The 24,924-nt window shown below is 36.5% G+C and overlaps 1 protein-coding gene across 1 annotated transcript; it reads left to right on the top strand.

The window, feature by feature from the left end:
- Window positions 1-13,109: 13,109 nt before the first annotated feature.
- LOC140233181 (uncharacterized) lies at window positions 13,110-24,924 on the top strand. Its single transcript, XM_072313297.1, has 7 exons — window positions 13,110-13,241; window positions 19,408-19,467; window positions 20,115-20,174; window positions 21,060-21,177; window positions 22,869-22,972; window positions 23,527-23,730; window positions 24,378-24,924. Exons 1-7 carry the CDS (start codon window positions 13,227-13,229, stop codon window positions 24,405-24,407), a joined length of 591 nt encoding a protein of 196 aa, XP_072169398.1. The 5' UTR covers window positions 13,110-13,226; the 3' UTR covers window positions 24,408-24,924.

Genomic DNA, 24,924 nt, shown 5'->3' with positions numbered 1-24,924 from the left:
ACCGAGTTAACGCAGTTTTTAGAACAGCTTGTATCTAGTCTTCGGTCAAGTCTCTTCGAAGGCGGATTTCTTAACAAAATATCAAACATCATCTGGAGTATCGTAGAGATAATTAATGCTTTTTGCCGAGGGAGGTTCTGCTGATTTTTGTTTGTTTGTTTGTTTGTTTGTTTGTTTGTTTGTTTGATTCATTTCAGAATTGAGTAAGGTTCAATGCTTGTCAAATTTTTTTCCAGACAGCGATCTTGAAGATAAGATGTATCAATCAGAGATTTTTGGGTAAAAATGCCCTGAATTACGGTTATGTGATAACCTGGCAAGTTTCATGACAACTACTTCACCATTTGCTGTTAACCTACCTCAAGGATTGTTTTCTTGTCATTATTTCTTTTGTGTTCAACTCCAGTACTTCTGGCGATATCAATCTGGCAAAGATCTTGCTCCTTTGTCAATTGTTTTCGGGGAAAATGTTTGGAAAATGAGGATTATACCAAAATATTATTGTCGGATTTGTTTTTTGTTTCCGTTATGTTTTTCTCCGGCTCACAAGCTCGCTGCCAGTTCTGCTACGGAGAAACCGATATCAGATAACAGCGATAACACATCATCTACGCGACTTAAATTTCATCTCTTTCAGAGAATACATCTTAAAAGTCGAGATCGGAACGAAAAACCTCCACCAAATTTGTAAATCCAACGCTCAAAATGCAGGGTGCCCTCAACGGAAAGGGCCTTTTGTGAGTGATGCGTATTATGCCATCCAGCTACCCTTACACTACTCCTTCACTGATCGTATGTCACACTACACACTTTACAAACGATCAAACATTCACAGAAATACGGGAATGCAGGTAACTCGACTGAACCCTGACCTTTGACCTTTTGATCAGCAGCGAATATTCAATTCTATTGCAGGTGATACACATTATTAGTATTAACTGTAGATGCGAGAATGACATCGTGTATTTCGTATACACTATAGGCAACCTTGCAGAAAAAAAAATCCATCAAATCGATGGAATATTGGAAGTAATTCGATACGGTCATTGTATTTATTGATATATATATTGATATCACGATGTGTCCGAAATTGATTCATCTGTGTATATAATGTAATTATATCAATTTCGTCAGTATATTCGAATACAGATCGATTTACTCCATAGGAATGAATATGTATTATGCTATCATGTAGCGGAGAACTGCGTTCACACAAGTCTAACTGGAGTATTCAGAGGAATGCAGATGGTGTTTTATAACATTGTAAATATATTTATATGTTAAGTATGAGTTTATCATGTAAGTTTACCAGCTCTTTACTGCCATTCCCTGCACGTGTGATATACTAACGTTTCAGGAGAAATTAAACGAAACAGCCATTGTCGATCGAAGCGGCTAGACGACTAGAGATTGCCAATAACAAACTGCACCATTTTTCTCATTCTGTTTTGTTTTCTTCTTTTATTGTCCAACGAATATCACTGCCAACGTAAGTCATTCAATTTGGTGCTAAGATTAAGTCAAAGTCCATGTTATAAAATTGGAATAGTATACTTCGTCACATAGTTATTTGATCCCAAGATACAAAGTTCTGTTTTAAAGGGAATTTTGTTTTAACTTTGTCGACAAAATTATGATTGTAGAAGAAGACTGCAATGACTAAGTTTTGTAAGCGGGTATTGTCAAAAAGTTAAACACTGTGCCCAAATGTATTGTTTCGTTCATATTGTGCTATTCTTTTGCTTTTTAATACAGCAAATAAATTTCGGTCTTTGTAAAATATGAGATTTTATCAGAACCAAAGGAAATGCCAAGATATTTTTATTTTAAAATAGCTTCTTCTTCTTTCTTTTTTTTCTTGAGCGACAGGGCGGGGCTGGAGGTGTTAAAACATTTGTTATCAGAATTATGAACCATCTAGAACGAATTGATTCCATGCATCTGACCTTATTCCTGGCCATTTAACGCTTTTATCAAACTTCTGTAACACACATATACAAACATATTTCAAGAAGAGATGACAATTTACTCCGCTCTCGTCGAAATGTGCTCCGGTTGATGAACCAATTTCGACACAACCATCGAGCTGTTTCACACACAAAAAAAGTTAAATCTCCAAAAAGTTCTGTTCTGTTCTAACAGTGTTCGTCCAACACTGTTCGAATCTTTCGAGTTTCCCCCGAGTCTTTCTCTGCTACTTTTTCCAGGCACGGAAATAACTTAAAAGTATAGTCCAAGTTTATATTGAATCGTTTCTGAAAGAGACCTGATTTCCATTCCTACTGCCAACTGTATATATTGAAGCGGGTTTACGTTTATGTACATACTATATAAAAATGGACCCCATTTTGATATCATCTCGCCATGAAATTTCTCCCTTCCTTGTAATCACCCCTTACGATGCGTGCCATGGCATCAAATAGAAACACACGATTTGAGCAAATGAATTCTGAAAAAAGGATACTAGTACAAGATATATTGGGATCATTGGGAAGGTGCTGCCCCCAAGCGTCAGTGGTGTATTTCGAAAAGTACGTAGATGTATTACCATTCGTTGGTTTGGCTACGACGATTTTCTTCACAGCATCTGACTGTCGGAAAGAAGATCAATGCAAAGCTAATAACATTATAGTGCCTTGTATAATATTGTGTTATAGATTGAAGACGAATCATAATAATGAATATCTGTATTATCTGTGTTTTGTATTCATAGCCAATTAAAATATGAACTATATGAATATACCTAACAAGTCGAACTGATTTCCACTGTCCTATTTTTCCGTATCATTGAGGTTATATTGCTATTTTGAATTCATATTTTGATCGTATCATACTCTTGAAATATCTTTATCATAGCCATAATACTTATAGTTATGATAAATATTATGACATCATTTATATAATAATTCTTGTCATTACTATCACTTTCATCATCTTGATACATGTAATATCATCGCGATCATTGTCAAAAAGCACATTAAGGGGGACATGCATTCAAACTTTACTTACACTCACAGAACGAAGATAGATAAGAATGATACTGCAATTGAATACTAACCGATGAAATATCTATCTTTTTGACACCGATGTTAATGTTAGCCAATCCAATTTACAACGAATAAATATCAAAACATAATGACACACGAGAAAAACCTAGCATTCCAAACTTAATCAAGAATACGACTTGGTAACTATATTACATTAAGCTCAATAATTAACGATATTTGTACAAATTGAAATTTGTACCGTGATTACAGGTTTTGGAACACCGGTTGCTTATTTCCGGGAACGGGCGTATGAAGCATCTTAAAAAATGAAAAGAATAAAAAAAAAAAAAGATAAAAACTAGTGAAGTTTGATTATTCTATCTATTTGTCCATCTATTATCTATCTATCTATCTATCTATCTATCTATCTATCTATCTATCTACATATCTATTTATCTATCTATCTATCTATCTTTTATCTATTCATCTGTCTCAATTTCTCCACTCACAAACAGAAAAGGCTCTATCGCCATACAGCGAGCGTATCTATATTAAAGGAGAACTCGGTTATTGTATTGACCCTCCGGTCATCAGCCAATCAACGGCTGTGTCAGCTTTGAACATGACTTTTGATTGTTGCCACAAAGTGCATTTACTGTGAATCTCAACAGTAGCAAAGTGTTTTACGAAGTGGGTTCCTAGATCTCAAATCAATTTGCTTCTTCTAAAATTGCTGAAAGATATATGGATCAACAAATCAAAATATCAGGCAAAGTTGACAGGGATGTTAAAGAATTATAGGGTTGTTTCTTTCTTTCTTTCTTTGCATTATGTTTTATTTCAATACGATCTTAAAACTACCACTATCAGCCTCAGAGTTATTTTTAGTAAGACCTTTTATCGGTTTACAAAATAAAACAACATATGATATACGGTGCAAAGATATAACAGAGAAAGAACAGCTGAAGAACATGATAACAAAAAGAAACAGCAGAGGTCAACTTGAAATAAAAATAGGGCATACGGACGGAGAGAGAGGAATAAAAAGATGAAAAGAGGAGCATAATCTTTTGCAAAATCCATAGATCATGTCAGGTGAAATCATATTATGAATGAACAACAAAAAAAAATACTGTAACTGGTGAAATGTAGTGGTGAAAAGTTTGTGTGTTTCTTACTGCGTAATCAAGACCCTTTGTCCATGTTTTATCTCATAAATATGAAGACGTTGTAACACCACTTCACATGTCAATATTGCGTTGTCAACGTCGATGACCCTCAGACTCAAGAACTTTTCACTTTTTTTTTTAGGGCTGGACCTTTACATGTTTGGCAGGCGTTTAGCTGACAGCAAGCAGCAGCGTTAAAATTCGCACAACGTCACCAACCGTTTCGATACAAATACATTTATGGCGGGGTTGTTTTATTTTTTCTTCTATAATTTCTTTCAACTAGAAACAGAATAGAGTTCGTCAACATGCATGATCTTTTCTCCCATTTATTTTATTCATATAAGGAGTACCATTTTAACGAGCATCTGAAATAACTGTTGTTGTTTCTTCTTAACCTGTTCCATACTGAATTCTGAAAACCCCGTAGACTTAATACATTGGCAACCAGGTTCCCGTAGGAAACGGATAAAAAGAACTGTTTCCTTTAAAAAAAAAATCCACTCTGATGGGCAAAAATAAAACGATCCAAACATCATGACATTTAGCATGCATTTTCCACCCTTCAGCAATGAGCATTTAAATTCATTTCAAGCCGGCGACGGAATCTCGTCGGTCATTCAAATTCGTGAATAGGCAACCATGTTCCAAATAAGTGCATTCAATTTATTTAAAAGAAGTCTTGCATTTAGTTAGCATGGGGTCGTGCATGTTTGTCTTTTTCGCTTAGCTTTGAATAGATTGGGCTTCATGATGGAGATTATTTATTTTGCCGTATAGGTCCACCTGTTCATTCTAATATTTAATTTAATTCTAACTTCACGAGCATGACAAGGATAAAATGGCAGCCATATAACGGTACATCTGGCGCTGCTTAGAGCATAATAGGGAGGTTGCTTGACACCTTTGAAAATAAAAACAGCTGCGACTACATTGAAACTCAAAACACGAACATTGTATACGTCTTGTTTGTTGTGTATTGATATCTATTATGTTTACTTTTGAGAAACTTTGTGAGATCATAAATTGTGCGTCAGTTTGTCTTTATAGTGATACATTGTGTGGATAGTGTTGTCCTTTATAGTTCACGCAATGTCATCAATGACTTTATTTAAACTGTCGTGTTGTTTGGATATTTTGCTGATTGAACCTTGTAATTCAAAATTTCTCGATGTGAAAAAAAAACAAGATTACATGAACACAGAACAATACAGAAGCATTAAGCCTAATTAAATGCATATAACCATGGGTTGCATAAATCTCTTTGCTTGTTTTATGACATACATTGCTCCTTTCTACTCCCATCCTCAACCCATTACTCTATTCTTTAAAAGAAAAAAAATCTATATTATATCCTTTATTAAATTCATTGTACGAAGTAGGAAATTGATCGTCTGAAAATGAAATTGAACGCCCAAAATGAGCTCATTGGGACTATCTCTTGAATCTGATTGCACGAGAAGGAAATGAAGTGCTCACATTTGAAAATTGAACGCACATGCGTAAATTTGATTTGAGGAAAACGAAATATAGCCCCCACAGATGAAAAAGATTGATTACTCGGATTCTAAATTTGAATGCCCGAACATTTTTTAGCGTGCAGCTGCATGCGCTGTGTGAATGTAAATGCACATTCATGAATTGGAATGACAAAGTATGAACTTGACCGGAAAACCTATACTGTAGACATTGGTAGAGAAGGTAAAACGTTTTCTTGTCAGACGAAAGCGTTAGACTTTCATTTACTTGTTATTAAGAGGCAATCACATCTCCCGTCCCCCTCCCCCCCCCCCCACCTTCCCCCTCCTCTTCCCTGATTAGTTACAGGTGTGTGAATGTGTGTTGACGACGGTATGCATTCGAGTGTGTATAAAGACAAAAATAACCATCGCCAATTCAGGTGCAACAAAAATTCTTGGCATTCCGCAAGCGCTCCGGATGTTTGCCGGCTCTCGAAGGTTTTGTTTGTGGTCTTATCCTTTGATTCAACTCCAGCAGCTTTTATTTGATTGCCCTAATCGTGGTTAATCGTTTGAGAATTGTGATTTAAGCTCGACGAGGTGTTGCAGAGATCCTCTTTTTTGACCACCTAGTCCATCGTTTTGTTAAAACTTTTTTTCACTTTTTTTTTGGAGCACCTGCGGAAAGAAAATAGGTTGTGTTTGAAAATAATCAAGACTAATCTCTTCGTACAGTATTAAAACGCGATGCAGGGGTGTGGTAAATTACAGAGGAGGCGATCTGCATGGAGTTAATACCTTTGTTCAGTTATAAATACCTTTCGTTATTTCGCTTTTCCGACTGTGAAAGAACCGTGGACATCAAGAACGACAGACTTAACCCGGACGCCCTAATTTCATTAACTTGACAAAAGTCCTCACGTAGTGGGTGGTGACGAGGAAGAAGACAGGCGACAATTGCAAGAATTGCAAGAAAGTCCTCGCCACAACCGGCTTTATCCAGATCAATAAATGCCGTTAAAGTTCAAACCATTCATGAATTGCCCTGTACAATGTTTTTGATTTGTTCATTACATTTTTTTTTTTTTGTAGCTCCTAGGAATTTATCTTATGGAATTCAGAACAGAAGGTTCACTGACGACAATTTATGGACAGTCCATGTTTTCTATGAGATACATTTTGCATCAGTCGTGAAAACGAAGAACTTCGAAAGCTGCCTCTTTAGCGTTACCGTCGCGGATCTAAAGCTCGCTAGGGTGAGTGTTTATCTATCTGAGGACATTGTCAAATGTCATTGCATTGTACGACACATTCGTCATGGGCATTTCTCGAATCGGATGACAATGTCGGTGCTTTATGTCTTCTGTCGTTGAGGGAGCTAAACACATCGCTTTCGGTCCTGACCAGGGCACTGATTTCGCTGGTTATGTTTTTTGTTATCCATGGATAGGAGAAAATAATCTATAAATGTCACTGACCGAGAAATGTCGTGTGCATGTCGTCAGGGAAATTTATTTATAACGCACTTGCTTCTTTTGACAAAGAGGTCATCCCCTCCCCCGCAACCACTGTTGATCTTATTCAGGGGCGGATCCAGGAATTCTGTAAAGGGGGGGGGGGGCGTGACTAATATTTCTGGTGCCACTTCCGGGTTTCATTGCAGTATTTTCTTTTTATTTTCTTTGTTTTTAACGAAAATTAAAGGGGTGCGTGCGCCGGTTGCGCCCCCCCCCCCCCCCTCTGGATCCGCCACTGTTATTTGCTAATCCTAAGTGTCACCCGGTAAAAATGAAAACGAGATTTTAACAAAGATGAATGTACCACGGTCTACGAACATTATTCATAGATTTTAAGAGCAATAAAGGCAGCTGAACTTTGCTTTTCCAGCCATCTCAACGGAAGTAACAATCACGAAACATATCTGCAATAGCTCCGAGTTTAAAAGTTATTTTGTTATTTTGTCGACGAGGAGACTGCAAAATGAAAGCTTGGCTTTTTAGCATTTCTCCTCCATTTCCTGCAACTTTAATTTCAATTCAATTTCATCTGCTTTTTGATGCATAGTATTGTTAATTTCATGTACTTTTCTTTGTTACTACATTGTATTGATATTGTGTTATTTTGTGCATGAAAATGTTTTGCATTGTTGGAAATGAAATAAATGAAATGAAGTGGAAAAAATACCAGTGAGGACAACAACAAATTGTTCATATAAATACATACATAATTAATTGTTTATCTGAAGGTAGAACCTCGGTATGCAAATCTGTATTCTGTGTGTCTAGCCAGCCAGCCGTTATTTTTCCCTATTATGATCATGTCAATATCTTTATCATGGCCATAATTATAATGGTGTTTGTTTAACGCTATGTATGCATAGATGCCTATCTCTAAACAAGTTAAAGGGATCATACAGTTTTGGTTGAGTCCTAATTCAGGTTTCTAACATTTTTGGTGAGATAATGAGAAACCTCTTTTGAAATATGAAAGAGCATGTAATTCTATGAGGAATTCAACATTTATTTGATGAAAATTGGTTTTGAAATGGCTGAGATATCCAAAAAGAGCGATTCAGATAAAGTGTGGGACCCACACTTTATAACGATTGCTTTGTTTTACTTTGTTTTTGGATGTTTCAGTCATTCCAAACCAGATTTTCATCAAATAAACTTTGAATTCCTCTTAAAATGGTATACTCTGTCCTATATCATAGGTGTTTTCTTGGTATCTTGCAAAAAGTTAAAAGCCCAATTCTCATTTCCACCAATACTGTACCATCCCTTTAATTGATCCATGCAAAGCTTTGAAAGGGAGTGACTCTGCAAGGGATTCGACCTAAAGAAGAGCGAACATTGGTTGCATACTTTCAGTTGTGACTTCGCAGGCAGCTTGAACGTTCTAAACATCATCAATCAGTAGCTGTTGTCAATGGTAAATTGGGTACTAACTACTACCAGTAACTGAACGCCGTCACTTACGCACACTGTCGACAAAAGAGGGAGCTATTCTGCTTTTTGAACTCGTCTCCCTATATCACAGGACACTATTCTGGGGGGCATTTCATGAAGGAACTTATCGGATCCCTGTGGTTAAACCTATATGGGATCGGACTATAAATTTTATTAGTAAGAAGACAAATCAAGTTATGAACCCAACAGTTTTTGAAAAAATGTTTGGTTATGAAAATGATAAATTTGTCACATTTCTGTTTCTTTTACTTAAATATTATATCTATGTTTGTAAATTTCAAAGTAAAAATCCATCTTTTGAAGGATACAAAACATATGTCGTTAGTATTAAAAATGTAGAATATGCTATTGCAAAAAAGAATAACAAATTACCTTTTCATTTTAAGAAATGGAGGTTTAAATTATAAATATTTCATTATGTAATATACATGTAGTTATTGCTTAATTTATGACTGAATTCAAAAAGACTGCCAACAAGTAGCTTAAGTGGATATATTTTGTATTGCTGCTTAAAAATGTTAAAACAGTGTTTTTCTGGGGTGGGGGTGGGGGCTATTTTTTTTTTGTTGTTGTTGTTGTTGTTGTTGTCTTTTCTTGTTTGTTGTTATGTTTTGTTTGTTCAATCATACCGAATTGTTTGTGAATGCTGTAATTCACTTAATTCAATAAAACACATAAAAAAAAAGGAACTTGTCGGATAAAATGTCCGACAAGTCAATTATATCCGACAAGTTCAGAGAAATCAGCCAATCAGACTAAAGAATTTCTCAAAACTTGTCGGATATAATTGACTTGTCAGATATATTATCCGACAAGTTCCTTCATGAAACGCCCCCCCCCCCCCCTCCGAACGTTTTTGGCGGAGGTGCCACGGAACGCGCGATCTAGAATGATTGCTTTAAAGGTCTGATATTGTCTGAGCTACTACTAGCCTGCAGATTCTTGACATCTCCAAAAGAACAACAAACTGGAGTTTAACAATATTCTAGTCTCCACCACCGAAATCAACTCAAGCTCTTTTGTTTCACCAAATTTAAACACTTCCAATTTCATTTACATTTTGCTGTAACGTTAGATTGACATAGTGAATTAATGTAATCAGAAGACATGGTGAATATTTGCCTGAATATAGGGCGAGCTATTCACATTTATTCAAACGAGGATTTCGCAGTGTCACCGAGGCAACAACAGTCTGGTACTTCATCTGTTAAATAAGAAAATACGCAATTATAGAAATAGATCAAGCATCACAGTTATACTTGTTTGACGGGGATGCATCAACAACTTGCTGGATAAGATTCGGATGATTACACACCAGAACTAACACAGTTGATTAAAAGTCAACGTCACTGGGAAACCTTGATTGTTCAGCGAACTCGAAAAAAAAAAAATCTCCCTCTCCCTCTCTGTATATATTATGTCTAGTAACCTTTTTCTTTTTTTTTTTCAGGTGGCTGATTTTATTGGCATTTTGATTACGTCTCCATACTCTGATATCATTTTAAACGTAACATTGGATATCATAGCAATCATTCATTTTTGTTAGTGCACAGTCAAGAGTTGGTATATGAGTTTGTCATCCAAACTTTCAGATGAAACAATATATGAAAGACAGAACAGCCTGCAGATTGAATTGAACTACTGTTGTGCTTTAAATGAAATGTGGTATTGCCAACTTGCACATTGTCTGCGTACTTGATATTGTTATGTTTATTGTTTTGTTGCGAATTGTATTCCTTTGTGTTTGATTGCTTTTAAGGGGATAATGATAGACCTTCCTCAAGGGTATGAATCGGCCTGACGAACCAAACAAGATCTTTGACTATTTCTGAGGCTATCGAGATAGAGGGCCAAGGAAAGGGCTACACCATCTGCCCATGAACAATATTCTTGTGGGCAAAAAAGTCTGAAGGAAATTATAGGCAGGTAACAAAAAGGGAAGGTTTTCGAAAGCAGCTGAATAAACAAATATGCTCTAAGAATCTTAAAGTTATAGAGTAAAGAGGAGTTTACAAAAATCTGAACGCTACAACAGACTTCGAGAATTGGTTTAACAAACAGATTAAATCGATTAGATGTTATTTTTGACCGTCATCAAAACCAGCCATTGAATTACCACCTGTGAGTGCGTAACTAGAATATGTCAATCGATTGTTAAACAATAGGAAATCAACATCTGGTTATTCACGAGTCTGGCTTTGCGACAAGCAATTGTTGTATACGGTATCTAGGGAGATGCCCCGGGGAGGTCCCTAGTACCTCCCTGTTACATTCATCATCTACGTGCCTCTGAGGGATTGAGGAACTCTTATGCAATTCATCTGCAACTTCTGCAATGCATAATTGCTTCATCTGAATATGGCGTTTTGGGTCATCATCCGTTACATCAAGCATTACATCTTTAAACCATTTTGTTTGTGTATGTTACACATGTATATTTAATTACTGACTTGGTTTGAAACTATCACAATTGTCTAGGTGCTTTGACAGTAGTTTGCGAAATGAATTAAAGAAAGGTAATTTTGAGGAGGAATTTCGATTCGTATATAGATCTAGATGACATCCATTCTGCTTTTCACTCGACCCTATAGTAAACTAGGTGTTGAACATGCGATCTCACTTACAGTGAGTTACAGCTAAAGAAAAACAAACAAACAAACAAGCAAACAACAAAACAGCCAAACAAAGAAACCAAACAAAATAAAAAATGAACTCATATCAATAATAGAATGTGCAATAGAATTTATCATTTGGCAAATGGAAAAGAAAATTATTTTAGATCAAGTTTCACCAGACTTTGATCGCTGTAATGACTTTATTAGATTCAGGTTCAAAAAAAAAATGTTATCATTCATATTTTCTCTACAGTAATAATTTTATTCAATGGTAAATGGAAGCAAACAATTACCATTCAACGCTTCTTCATGAGGATTCTCGACTGTGTTCCTAGGTTATCTTTGGTTTTAATTCATGTGACTATCATCATCTACGCTATCATCATCATCATATTCTGTTAATTTCTCGTGATCAAAGTTGTTATTTCATTGTGGATGAAAATTAAATCATTCAGGCCTATAAATCCTGAGCCGATAATCCTAGTATAGATACAGATCATCCAGTTCTCTCCACCTTCAGTGTGATAGCCTCTTTTATACAATCAGATGTTTATGTTGCTTGCAACGTCTCCGCTATAATTGACATTTTATGGCCCCGTTGATATGGTTACACTCGACAAGTTGTCAGAATCTTCAAGCTATCGGCACTAATGCGAATTTTAAGATCCCATAACTTTGTTTGCATGTCAGCTTTGCATGTGGTCCGAATTTCAGATAGAGGGGATAGATAGGAGATCAACACACCCATCCCGTGTTGTCTTCTTCTATAAGACATGATAACTAAGCAAAACACAGATTTCAACTCACAACTATAATACATGTATTTCAGTTATTTATAGACAATTGTGTAAAGGCCCATGATGTCATTATTTCTGTCATAAATATTCCCTCAATATTTACATGTCATGCACCGAGTAATGATTTAATATTGTGAAGATAGCTGTCTTGTATGTATACGTAGGATGTCTTCTGTTGACGTTGTGACCCCTTCCGACTTCATTTTGACAGTGGAGTAATTAGTCTTAGTTATCGGTAGGAATGGCAATTTATCGTAAGACATCTTTGTGTATTCAAACTCCTGTGCATTATAATTTTTCCGCTGCAAACATGTCACATACGGAAACAGCATCTGGAAGATTTCTTGAAGCCAGAAAAGTACAGTATTGACGAAGAATTGCTTTCTGGTTGTGACATTACTCGAGAGAATTTTTTTATTAGGTCTGCGAATACAAGAACTATGTTAGCGCTAGGTCCTAGCTCCCTCAGTGTGCTGGCAAGCCCGTCACCCTGGCAACGCCACGCACTGAGCGATCAAAACCGCGACACGCGTGGATAGGATATCGAACGCCTGCCTCCCACGAACAATGGCGAATTTCGCCCGGTGTCTCAACATAGTGCAGCTTCTGACCTGTGAGCGAACTAAGTTTATCTAACCATCCTTATTATCTACATGTGCTTGCATACGGGCTTCAAGACTTGCCAAACCTGTGGTGCTTTAATCGCCGACTTTAACATCTGAACTGGTCAGACAGGACGGTCTTGTCTCATGTTTTAGCAACTTTTACAATATTGAGTGGCAAAAAGGCAGCGGTGAGTATCAACGCGTCAGGTATATGTTTTCAGTGACTACCAGTATCTGATTCCAAAACACCATTGTGTGAATCCATCGTGTCATTCTTTACAACCTCTCGCCCACAACAGGATTACGCCTTAAAGCTTGCCTTGTTATGCAAATCGAACACCCAACAGATAACGACATGCAATACCGATTCGATTTTATTCCTTTTATTTGGACCCCATAAAGTCGAACCCCCATGCACTCTGCCCTTTTGTGCCTTTAGGGATTTAGGGTATTAGGTACAAAGAAAGGTTTGGCCCTTATTCACACGCACGTTGTTCAGACAGCAGACTTGCCTAGAAACGAGTTGAGAGCCTCAGTTGGGGGTGTCTCGGCTTTCTCCCTGAGTACCATATACTATCGAAGCTATCAAACTTGGCGGATATTCTATACCCGAATTTCAATGTTATGGCGGAATTGCAGGTAAGAACAATTACATTCTTCTCTCTTTTTTTCGCCTGCTAGGAGCATTCCTTAATATCTTGCATGTTATCTAAAAAAATAAAGTCCTCTGTATCCAAACGTACATGTATCCCTAATTTCAAAGAAAAAAATCCATACGGCAAAGAGAGTGCTGTGTTGCATATTAACCATTTCGTCACATCTCGCCATCACATAAATTCCTTTGAGGTCTTTGCATTTCTGCGTAGAGCCTACACATCAATATGGACTCGTATCTAGTCCATTATATCATATACTTGTACTCTGATCCTGTCAACTTAATTTCAAGTATTTGTTTGCCGGGCAAGATACATATCACTATTATTATGATAGGGTATCGAAGATTTATTTAAACCTACAAATGGAAGCGACATACAGACTTGAGTGTAATGAGAGTGTAAGCGGTTAATATTTGCGGTTATTCTCATACATTAGCAGATGATAAAATAATTTGTTTGTCGTCAGCGAACGAATTATTCCTATCTCGGATATTAATAGCCTTAAACTATGGCACAGAGCAAAATAGTCCTGCATTAATCGTGCACACACGGACCTTGTCTGTTAGACGCGTTGAGGCCCAAGTTGTGATGTGTATTTTGCCCTTACAAAAGCCTTTCCAACCCAAAGTTGCCTTTAGTCTGTACAATTTGCCATGCATTCGCCCGGAGTGGTCTCTTGTATAACACTCAACAGTCGGTGTGTAAATTTATTCTCTCAGCAAGTCAATGAGATCAAGCAAAATACAACGAGCAGAAAGTCAAACAAAACGAATACTTCAAACGAATGTGAGTCTCTTCAGAATGTCTGTACTTTCAATCCCGCCGTTTCCTGAAGCTCTGAGTCTCCTCAGTTTGGTACGGCAAGTAATAGTTTCGGGGAAAGTTGAGGAGATCCTCTTTCCATTATCCTCGGAAAGAACTTGACATCTTGAGAAAATGGCGCTGATAATCATTCAACGCAAATTATGCCATCATAATCATTGCATGATATGATATGTAAACGACCAAAAAAAAAAATGAAATATCGGCATTTAGATTTCTGAGAGATTGACTAAGTGCACTGCAAATCCACAATATTTCATAATAAACCATGCTGGCCAACACGATAACTGTTTTTGCTGTTTTTCATCATTTACAGCCTTATTCTCAAATATCTCTAGTAGATAGAAAGGAATATATATCGGATTTCGCATCTAAACTCTGTATTTGCAAGTGTGCACAGCAAATTTCTGTGGTGTAACCTTTCGACATTGTTCATAGTTATAGTGCTGGCAATAATATTTCCTACATTTTATGTACAAGTTCATCAATCATGTTAATTCATTTTTTTATTTCTCATATTCTTAATGTGCATATTGTTTTATTCGAATTGTTTACCACTGAAACACGTTGTATTCTGTATACACATTCTGTAACTTTGTTTACGTCGTCTCGGTTACTTTCAGTCCATTCCACTATCACATATCAATTTTCTTCCAATTAGCCTACTCTTTATTTACATGTACATTTTCTTCACCATGCAATGTTATTTTCATCATTTCTCCTCACCATGCAACCTGTAAAGTCTATCGTCAAAGTCTTCTGTAAGAGATGTTTGAAAATAAAGTGCAAGGTGTATGCAATAAAATATGGAATCATCTTATACGATGTAAAACCGTTTGCAGTGTTTGTAGTCGCTCAGTGAACGGAATGCAAGATGATTTTCACCCAAAGCGAAAAGTTTTAGATTGCAACATTTTTTGTTTTATTTTTTTTTTCTTTCACTTTTTTGGCATGAATCAGACCCTCAGCCAAAAATCAGTTTTGTGTCCTAAACGTTCCCAAGTTGGTTCACTTTTTTTTATCAATGCACCTTCAGCTCACGCCTATTACAGAAAGGTTTATCGATGTATTCAATTTCATGGTTGCCCTATCCCACGAAAAAGTTTGAACCAGCCCGTTAGCTCATAACTCCAGACTAGCAACATTTAATACACCTTCAATTTCAGTCCTATTAACAATAGCTGTTAGTACGGACGGGCAAAGGATAAGTCAAACTTTTTGACAAACTTACGAGCAATGTTTCATAGGGGAGAACGCACAGATATTGAATACATCAGTAAGCCAGTCGGTTTATCCTGCATGTATTTCATTTCACTTCTTTTATTTCTATTTTCCATCATCTTCACCCGCTTATTGTTTTCCACCCACCTTCAATCGCTTCGCCACGTGCAGTAAATGCATGAAGTAAAACGCTGCACATTTTCTTGATGGAATCGTCAGTAAGTTTCATTTCGTTTAAATATTTTAGTCATCACTTTCTGCAGGTGTTTTGATTGTTTGTCACTAACCCGCGTATATATTTTTGAAAGGGAACATTGTTATTGCAAGTGGACGTCTAACATCTGGCAAGTTTTCTTTTGTTATGTTAATTGTGACTATACACAGTGTGCATCTAGACCCGTTGTTTTTAATACACAGTCATGTGTTATCGATTTTGCTTTCACATATATATCGAGACTTTCAATGTGAAAGAGAGGTGGTTAATACAAGGCAATGGTGTTCATGGCTACGAATGCGACCGCAAACAAACCGCAGGAGTCTGCGCTTTGCTTGATGGTTTGTGTTTGAAAATTCATTGCCACCATTTAACGAACCTTTAAAAACTTATCAATACTGGCGGTCGTTTCCTTTCTGAGATTCCACAAGTCTTGCATTCTTTGACTGGTTGACTCAACGTTTGTCTGTTCGCTTCAAATTTTACGTTTTATTTCGTCTTCATGATCCTTCGAATTGTCTAACATTTTGTTGGTAGATCTTGGCAATTCGAAATTTGTTTTTTCTGATGTTATTAAGTGGTATGGAAGTCCGGGTTTTTCACAATTTCATGATATTAAACAGATTTCCTTTGTATTGGTTCTTGGGAAATAATCTTTTGGAAAATGGGCTACCTCTTATCTTCTTTGGGCGTTTCTTAACTGGTTCCTTCATTTACATAAGTCCATAATAGTTTGATTTATCAGATTTTTTTTTATTTTTTTTAGCAGGATTGCACACATCATGTGTCTATGAAATGAACAACAAAATTTTACAATTTTTCGAACACTGTTATCATATCATAAGGCAATCGTGCAAACAGTGACAACCCAAAACATGTTTCCGTATCATAAGCAGGGGTAGTAAAATGAAGAAAGAATTATTTAGGAGTGCGGGTCTAGAAGAGAAAGAAAATTTAAGTTTCTACTTAAAAAAAAAAAATAAGATCAATGAGTAACGCAAACTGGATATTGGGCTATTACAGATAGTAATAGTGATATGAAAATGAATGGAGAGGTATACAGTTAATTGTGCATTCAAAACAAAATATTCACCCTATGAATACTAGCAAACACGTCCCCCACCCCCACCCCCCCCCCCCAAAAAAAAAAAAAAATACGCAAAGATTCTCTATGGTTTTATTTTTAACTGACAATAATTAGAATGTGTAGCAATGAGCAACTCCCAGTTTGTGAAAGGCATTTCAAGTCAAGTCACTAATCAAATACGTAGGGAGTTTGGGAAATTTAATATGGGTATGGGTGTTTACTAAATACATTACATTACATTACATGTATATTACGGAACAACAGTCAAATATTAATTTCTTTTACGAAATTTCTTGATTTATCTATTGCTTAAGTATAGATTATGGTCCAATAAGTCGTATTGACTGTGTGTGGTTATGTAAAAAAAAGAAATCTCGTGTGCTAGATAATTAACATGTTAAAGGGATCGTACAGTTCTGGTTGAGACCTAATTTCCGGTTTCTACCATTTTCAGGTGGGATAATGAGAAATCTCATATAAAATATAAGAGAGCATGCAATTTTATGAGGAATTCAATGTTTATTTGTTGAAAATTGGTTTTGAAATGGCTGAGATATCAAAAAACAGCGATTCCAATAAAGTGTGGGACCCACACTTTGTAACGATCGCTTTGTTTTTCTTTGTTTTTGAATGTTTCAGTTATTCCAAACCCGATATTCATCAAATAAACTTTAAATTCCTCTTAAAATGGTATGCTCTGTACATATCATAAGTGTTTTCTTGGTATCTTGCAAAAATTTAAAAGCTCAATTTTCATCTCAACCAAAACTGTACTATCCCTTTAATACGGATTTGCTGCTAACTATTGTGGTAACAAATAATCAGTAGAGATGATATTAGTGTGTTAACGTGTATGTGTGTGTGTGTGTGTGTGTGTGTGTGTGTGTTGTCTCCCCTTATTTTAGGAGAAGGGGTGGATAGACGGGTGGGAGAGTAAAAATAAGTTTTAAAGAACATTCTACTTTTCTAAGCTCCTCGGCATTCATTTCAGTTCAGATGGACGTGTGATGCTTATTACGCAACAATGACATTTTATGACGTCACGCGTATTATATTGCCGGTTACGCGTGTGCGATACAGAAAATGAACGTAATCATATCGACTATTATAAACAAAACGCATAGGCTAGGGGTATTATGGCAGTAGATTTCATGCAAGCTAGTAGCTCAGCGGAGTCGAACACAGTTCTTCTGGTATTTTGTTATGTCCAGTTCTCTGCTTTCATAGCCGGTAAGTCCACTTTTAGGGGAGGGGATGAAAGAAATTAGAGCCACGTGTGAATAAGAGAAACTTCAGTGCCGCGAGAAATAGTGGAAATGAATGTTAAATTCAGTGGCACAACAGAGAAGGAGAAAATGAGTACTTCAAAGTAGTTACAGAGTTTTGGAACGACGATGATAGTAGGGGGTGGTGAGGTCTGCAATGTTTTTGTAAAGCAGTATAGCATTCATTTGCACAGATCGCCCTAATAGGGAAACAAAGACGTGATCTTTAATGGCAGGTATAGTCAGATGAGACTACAAGTAGTTCATGAACATGACGTGAAACACTCTCACGGGAAACAGATTTGGTGGTCTTATCTCTGTGGACTGGTTGACTTTATGTGGTCAGTGTGAAATAGGTGTGTCATGGGGACAAAGGTACTTGTGGTCTTGCATGGTTGCATTGTACGTCCTGAAGGTGGTTTGCATCTTAGTGACCTTTTCTAGCATCTTCTAGATTCTCACCCATTGATTATTTTTTGTCTTTGTTTGGGCGGGGGGGGGGGGTACAGAGAAAAAAGAAACAATAGAAAATAATGTGTGAAGTTCGTTGCTATGTTTGCCTCGAAATGAAACATGTTACAAATTCCATTTGATTTTGTGCTCCCTCATCCCTTGGTTCCATATCAAAGGTTTAAAGTACAATTCCACTCCCGATTTATAAGTTGGATTTGAATCAATGATTAGATCAAAATCAAACTGAGAATAGTAGAACAAGTGACGTCAAAATACGACGTGATTTAATAAAGTTATATGCATTCTATATAGACCTTCACGTAAAATTCACCGAAAAGTGCAATCGAATTCACAACCATAACTATATTTATATGCGTCGTAAATGCAGTGGAATTGGACTTTAGGGCAGGTCATGACTCCCTTGGTGGTGGAGTGTTAGTGTCCCGTTTTCTCTCAAAGGTTTTCTCAAAGGTTTCTCTTAGGGTATAACAATGTCTCCAAAATACTTGCCCCCTAATATCTATTAATGTCCCTCCTTGCACCTCCACGGCAATTCATCTGATGTAGTTGACAATATCATATGCAAATGACAATCTTCTTTCTGAAGAGTGTAGAGAACATGGAAAGAAAGAAAAGATATGTTACACCTTTTTGCAGAAAAAAAAAGTCATGAAGGTAAAGATAATTATGATGATGATTATTGGTTGCATTTATGCTTTAGGCGTCATTTTGTAATTTTGCATTCTTCGACAAAACTATACGTGATTCTTCGATTGTGTGAATAACCCCCACATTTTGATAACTGATTTTCCCAAAGAAAAATCTAGTTACTGAAATTCAAGTAGGCCTATAGTAATCATGTTAAACTTTGAAAACCCAAAACTTTCTCAAACTTTTAGTTTCTTCTTTTCTTCTTTTTTTTTTTTTTGGCGGCCTGCTAACTTAGCAACGGCAAATCATTAGAGAAAACATGCAACTATTCTTAGTTTTAGGGGGCCAGGTAATTGAAATAAACCATGCTTCAATTAATGTTTAGATAATCTTACTCATGTTTGAAATTAAATTTATTTTGTTTTCCCGTCTATAGCATTGGATGGATACACTCTACGGCTGGGCCCCAGCAGCTATGAAACCTAAACTCGAGCAGGTGAGATATTTGAAACCGTCAGGAACAAGTGGCAAAATCCAGCCAGATTCTGCATGCTGACATGATCATTATGAGAATCAAGTGTTCAAAAATCAATCGTACTATATGTGAAACAATCTTATTCGCATCCACTCACAGCTGACTTAATTTGCTACCCGCCCAAGCACCAATTCCTTACTGCCTCAATGGCCGATTCGAGTTTTGTTATTCTGCGCACACGTATTGAGTGAATGTTAAAGGTATTATTTACCATAATTATGTAGACGACACAGAAACCCAACTTTAATGTTTTAGAATACATTGTAGTTCTGAAATGCGAGTTAGGGATAGAAACAACCAATGTGAAAATGTTAATCAGTGTAATCAATGTTAAGTATGTTAAATATACAAAATATCAATAGTTAGAATAAAATTGTTTCTAGAATAAACCGTCTACAGTTATTGTTTATGGAGAAAAATAGTGATATATAATTATATCTTAGGCTTTATTGTGAAATTGTTGTATATGGTAAGATGTTTTGTGATATAACTGACCTACACATATTCATCAAATGTGATAACTCAAACATTTTTCAAATCACCGATACCAATGGTAAACAGTACCTTTAACATATGAATATAACATAATTATGCATTTTTTTTTCCAGAGGGCCTACGTTCACCATAGCCACAATGGATTCAACGGACTCCACAGAGTTGGTGTAGTGGTGAGTTGCAAAAATCAATTGTTATTACTTTAAATCTTTCAAAATTATGATGATTGGTGAATTTGATTTTTGTTGAATTACGTAACAAGTTAATGAGTACATATTGATGTTGCTGATTTTTTTTTTTTGTCCAGATCACTCTGAATACATGTCCAATGTACAATCAACCGCCCCCTTCTCCTGGTGGAGAAAACGATTTGAAAAAAATAGTTACAACATTCCTTATTTTAACGCTAATCTTTGCTTGTATATTTTCATGTTTTAATAATTGTTGTTGTTGTTTATGGGAAAAAATGGGGCCCGATTAAAAATAATTTGCCCCAGCTAGTGCTGATATCAAATTAAACGATATTATTGTTAGCATTTAAACCTATGCTAATAAATGCCTCCACGAGGGAGGTAATAATAGCAGGTCAAATTGTCTCCAGTTGCGATGTGATATTTCTTTGACATTATATGGATTCAAAAATAAATGATCGAATCAGGGATTTGGACAGAATCACCATGTCCTGTTGGTGTGAGGTGAAGTACTGTTATCAGACTAGTTGATATTCGTACACTACTTTAACTCTGTTCCTATACACTGCTATATACCATCAATAACATACCTGTGCATGAAATCCATGGTAGAGTGAGATGTTGGTATATACTATAAGGGTTAAGTACAAATATGTTTTGTTTTTCTGCTTCACAGTAAAACCATTTTGCACAATTTATACGTTTGACGCGTGATTTGTCATAAGAAATTAATGTTATTTCACCTTTCCTTCCATCTCTTGTATTTTCTTTTATTCATTCATTTTTCCTACCTATTGCTTTCATTTTCATTCTTCATCGCTACGGTCACTGTGTTTTTCCTTCGCATTCCGGATACTTACATCGCAGGCCCGTGAGCTCCACACGGGTAACATTGTTCAGCTCGAGTCTCGGGCTACCGGCGGGTTACTCCGGGTCAACTCCCTTACGGGGAAGATTGATTTTAACGGCATCTACGGCAAACAAGGTAGGCCCCTTTGAGTAAAGAGAGATGTTGGTTTATAATCGTAATTTCAATTTAATTTGTTTTGAACCCATAAAAAAGATTGATGGGCACAAAAAAAAAAATGCTCAGAAAGTACACACCTTCACCAACGAAGCTCGTTTCTCCAATTGTCGTTGCCATGATGTACGTGAATGAGCAGTTATTTACGAGACCTGTTTCACGACATCCCCCCTCCCGTAAATTGAAACAGTTTGGGTCTCCACCATCCAGAATACACTTATCATCCGGATTGATATTAGTTTTAGTGTCATAAAAATTGTTACAAGGTTAAATTGTATCTACATATTAACGATTGCGTAGCAAAACGTCGAAACTGTCCCTATTCATATGCAAAAAACAAAACAAAACAAAACAAAATATTAAAATATTCCTAGATCCTGATGATGACCCAAATCTCCACCAATGTCTTTTTATTTGTTCCTTGGTACATTTTTTGTCTTCACTGAAATTTTCATCCAAATTCTTTTTTCAAATATATGCTAACAGCAACCACAAACATAAAACCATAAAACACAACCTCCTTGGCTGAGGCAGCAGAATGGGAATGGACAGGGTCAATCCACAGAAATCAAAGTGAAATCTTTGCAAAATGTTACGAAGTACAAAGCAGCGGGGAATAAGAAAATTCAAGAATTTCATGAAATTTATTATCTGTTTAGAGATTTGGCTCGTGCTACGTGTAATATGGTGAATAACAGAAATAGACCGGTGCAAAGCAAAATCAGGCGCGTGTACCTTCTTTGAAGTTGCATATGCGTGGTGTTACTATGGAAACGTTGTGTGTTTGTCGTGTAGAAGTAGTCTCCCATAGCAACATATCGGAGCTGTAAGCCTGAGCAGGCCATTTACCTCGTTTCTACTATTCTTACACGAACTCTGTTTTATTCTGAAAACTGAATGAAATGTGCCGGATTCTTCATGCAGTGAAAAGTACTTTTCTTGTCAGTCCACAATGTAAACTACAAGAATGTGTTTGTTACAGTATTCCAAAGATTAAGGCTTTATGTCAGCAACTAAAAAAAAAGAAGAAAAAAAAAAGACGCTTATAGATAGGTCTTGAGCGAAATGTCTGTGGATTATGTGGCTCTATGTATTATACACTCTAAAAAAAACGAAATGATTAATCGACATTTTAAATGTTGCCCCTCCCCAGCCTTTTGTTAAATGCTAAATTTAACGCTCAAAATTTGAAATTTCAGAAATGGTAAATTCAACATTAAAGTGCTTAACTTCACTAAAAGATGACAAAAGATGGCATATTCATTAAAAGATGACAACATATAAAACGTTGATTAATCGTTAGAGATTAAATCATTTTAGAGTTTACTATCTATTTTCTATTATATCTTATTTAGTTATTTATTCATTTACTTATGAAGTCTTCTTTAAAAGCAGGGCAGTCCCATTCAGAGCCACAAAGGCCTGCTTTACAAGGGAGCCGTGCGTTAATATACATTGCATTACATGCATGTGCGCACAATAAAAAAACGAGAACAAAACGAACATAAATATGATACAGTTAATGAGCGCAGTGTATCAAAATGCAGTGTATACACAGTAAAATGACTGCACACTTTGTATCCATAACATCACACTATTGCTGCTTGTTATTCTTATGTGATTTTGTATCATCTCTTTGTTTGTATACACAGCTCAATTCGTGGTGAAGAGAGAAGGAGATGATATCATCACACTTCGGTGTCTCCTCAATACGTCCCACTTCCTGACGCTGAGAAACGGCATCCTTTACGCCAACGTGAGTATACGCACCACTTTTCCGACCATCACCATGGCAACGCATCCTTGTTGCATTTCATCCTGCAAAATTATAACGTTATCGTATTGCACAAAGTCAAATATAATCAGTTGAAGTAAACCAGGCCCCTGTCTCATAAGGCTATTCATAAAGTTACGCATGACTTTACGAATGACTGGAATATGAAGTGCCAATATGTGTGCCTATTCTTCCCTTACGATTTAACAAAGTACGACTGTATGTCAATATTTCATCTACACTAGACAAAAATACATCTTCAAATTTCAACTTAAGTTATTGAAATTATGTAATAATGATTAGGAAACCCACTAGGCTTGTCATATTCAAGTCATTCGTAAAGTTGTACGTAACTTTATGAACAGCTATATGAAACAGGGCCCTAGAAAGAAGCCATGGACAATGCGTCGTGAGATTTAGAAATGAAATACGCGAATTCTTTTGAGCTGTGCTCAGTCATTTAAGAAAACAAACAAACAAACAAATGCAACGTTCAAAATGTAATGTGCGATCTGTATTTTTTATTCAATCTGCAGGGAAAAGGTGATCCCCAATGTCGATTCAAGTATCACCTGGTCGATAACAACTACATGAAGTTTGAATGTCTTCACAATCCCAACCGATTTGTGTCCGTCCATAAGAAGTTCAGTGGGATCGACGACACGCGATCGCTCTACAGCACGCGATCGTTACGCTCGTCGGGCAGCGGTATCGAGGGCCAGTTCAGAGTTGTGATCGTGGTAAGTTTTTGTTGATTTGGGTCTAAAGGGCAATTACCCCCTGGGCAATTACCCGGACCCTTCCCCTGACCCCAACCCTAATCCTAATCCTAATCCTGAACCTAATCCTAACCCTAACCCAAACTCTATACCCTAAACCTAACCCTAAACCTAATATTTACTCTATAACCTTATCACTAAGTCGGGGTAACTGCCCTCAGGGGATAATTGCCCTGATACGATCTGTCGACGTTGACCATGACATATTATCGGGATAACTTGTTCCTGTTTTGTTCCTTTCGATAATTTCCTTTAATCGTTTGCAAGTGAAAACAAAAGATAGAAGAGAGTACCGAGTCGTCATCTATATGATTTAATTTGTGGTGTTATCAGTATAATTACTAGCAATATTAATATCGACTTTGATATTATCGTCATCATTATCATCATCCTATTATTACTACTACTACTACTACTATTACTACAACTACTGGCACAACTACTATAAACGATGCAATCATCATCACATTATCCGATTATTATATGATATTATTTTATTTTATTTTTACAAACTAAACTTGTCGATTGCTTCTTTGAATATTTATTACCCTGCTGTTACGAGTATTGTTTTTAATTTACCTCTTGTTTCCACCTTTCATTCTCCACAGGGTCACCAGAATCAGCATTATGCCTCATGACAACTAACCGCTCCTCACTGAATGAACTCTGATTCAAATGGGGATAATTAACATTACCCGAACGAATGGACATGGTTGACGAGAGTTTGCGCTCCTATAATATGGAAAGTTCGATGAACTCGTGGAAAATGCATGGCGATTACGATGATGGCGGTGACGTCATAAACTCTGGAGAACCAGTTGGGAATTAATAGATGAACGTATACAGCTCTACGTTGGTTTACGAAATCCAGGCAATACGATGTTCTCACGGTGATCAAAGATAGCATCCTCATGTTTTTGCAAACAGCATGCTGCAGCGAATCACCGAACAAAGTTTGTCCGCTGGCATAAAATTTGTAAGCGTAATACTAGTACTATGGTGATGTTTCCACGAGTTATTGTCAGCGAGACTGGGAATCAGACACGTTGTGGAAGCTGCCCGACTGTCGCTGTGTGAAATAAGTTAACACTAAACTTATTGCAGGAGGCTAACACTACATGTATGTCCAGTATTCACCCGGGTCTTGGTCTTCAT

The sequence above is a fragment of the Diadema setosum genome, chromosome 9 (genome assembly GCF_964275005.1).
Source record: "Diadema setosum chromosome 9, eeDiaSeto1, whole genome shotgun sequence".
In the NCBI taxonomy this organism is placed as follows: Eukaryota; Metazoa; Echinodermata; class Echinoidea; order Diadematoida; family Diadematidae; genus Diadema; species Diadema setosum.
The sequence above is the reverse complement of the archived record's forward strand: the minus strand, read 5'-3'. Positions and strand labels throughout refer to the sequence as shown.

Bases quoted from the DNA above. Each gene is read 5' to 3' on its own strand.
- LOC140233181 (XM_072313297.1), top strand. The intron at 21,178-22,868 runs GTAGGCCCCTTT...TTGTATACACAG, and splicing joins CGGCATCTACGGCAAACAAG to CTCAATTCGTGGTGAAGAGA. The intron at 23,731-24,377 runs GTAAGTTTTTGT...CATTCTCCACAG, and splicing joins AGTTCAGAGTTGTGATCGTG to GGTCACCAGAATCAGCATTA.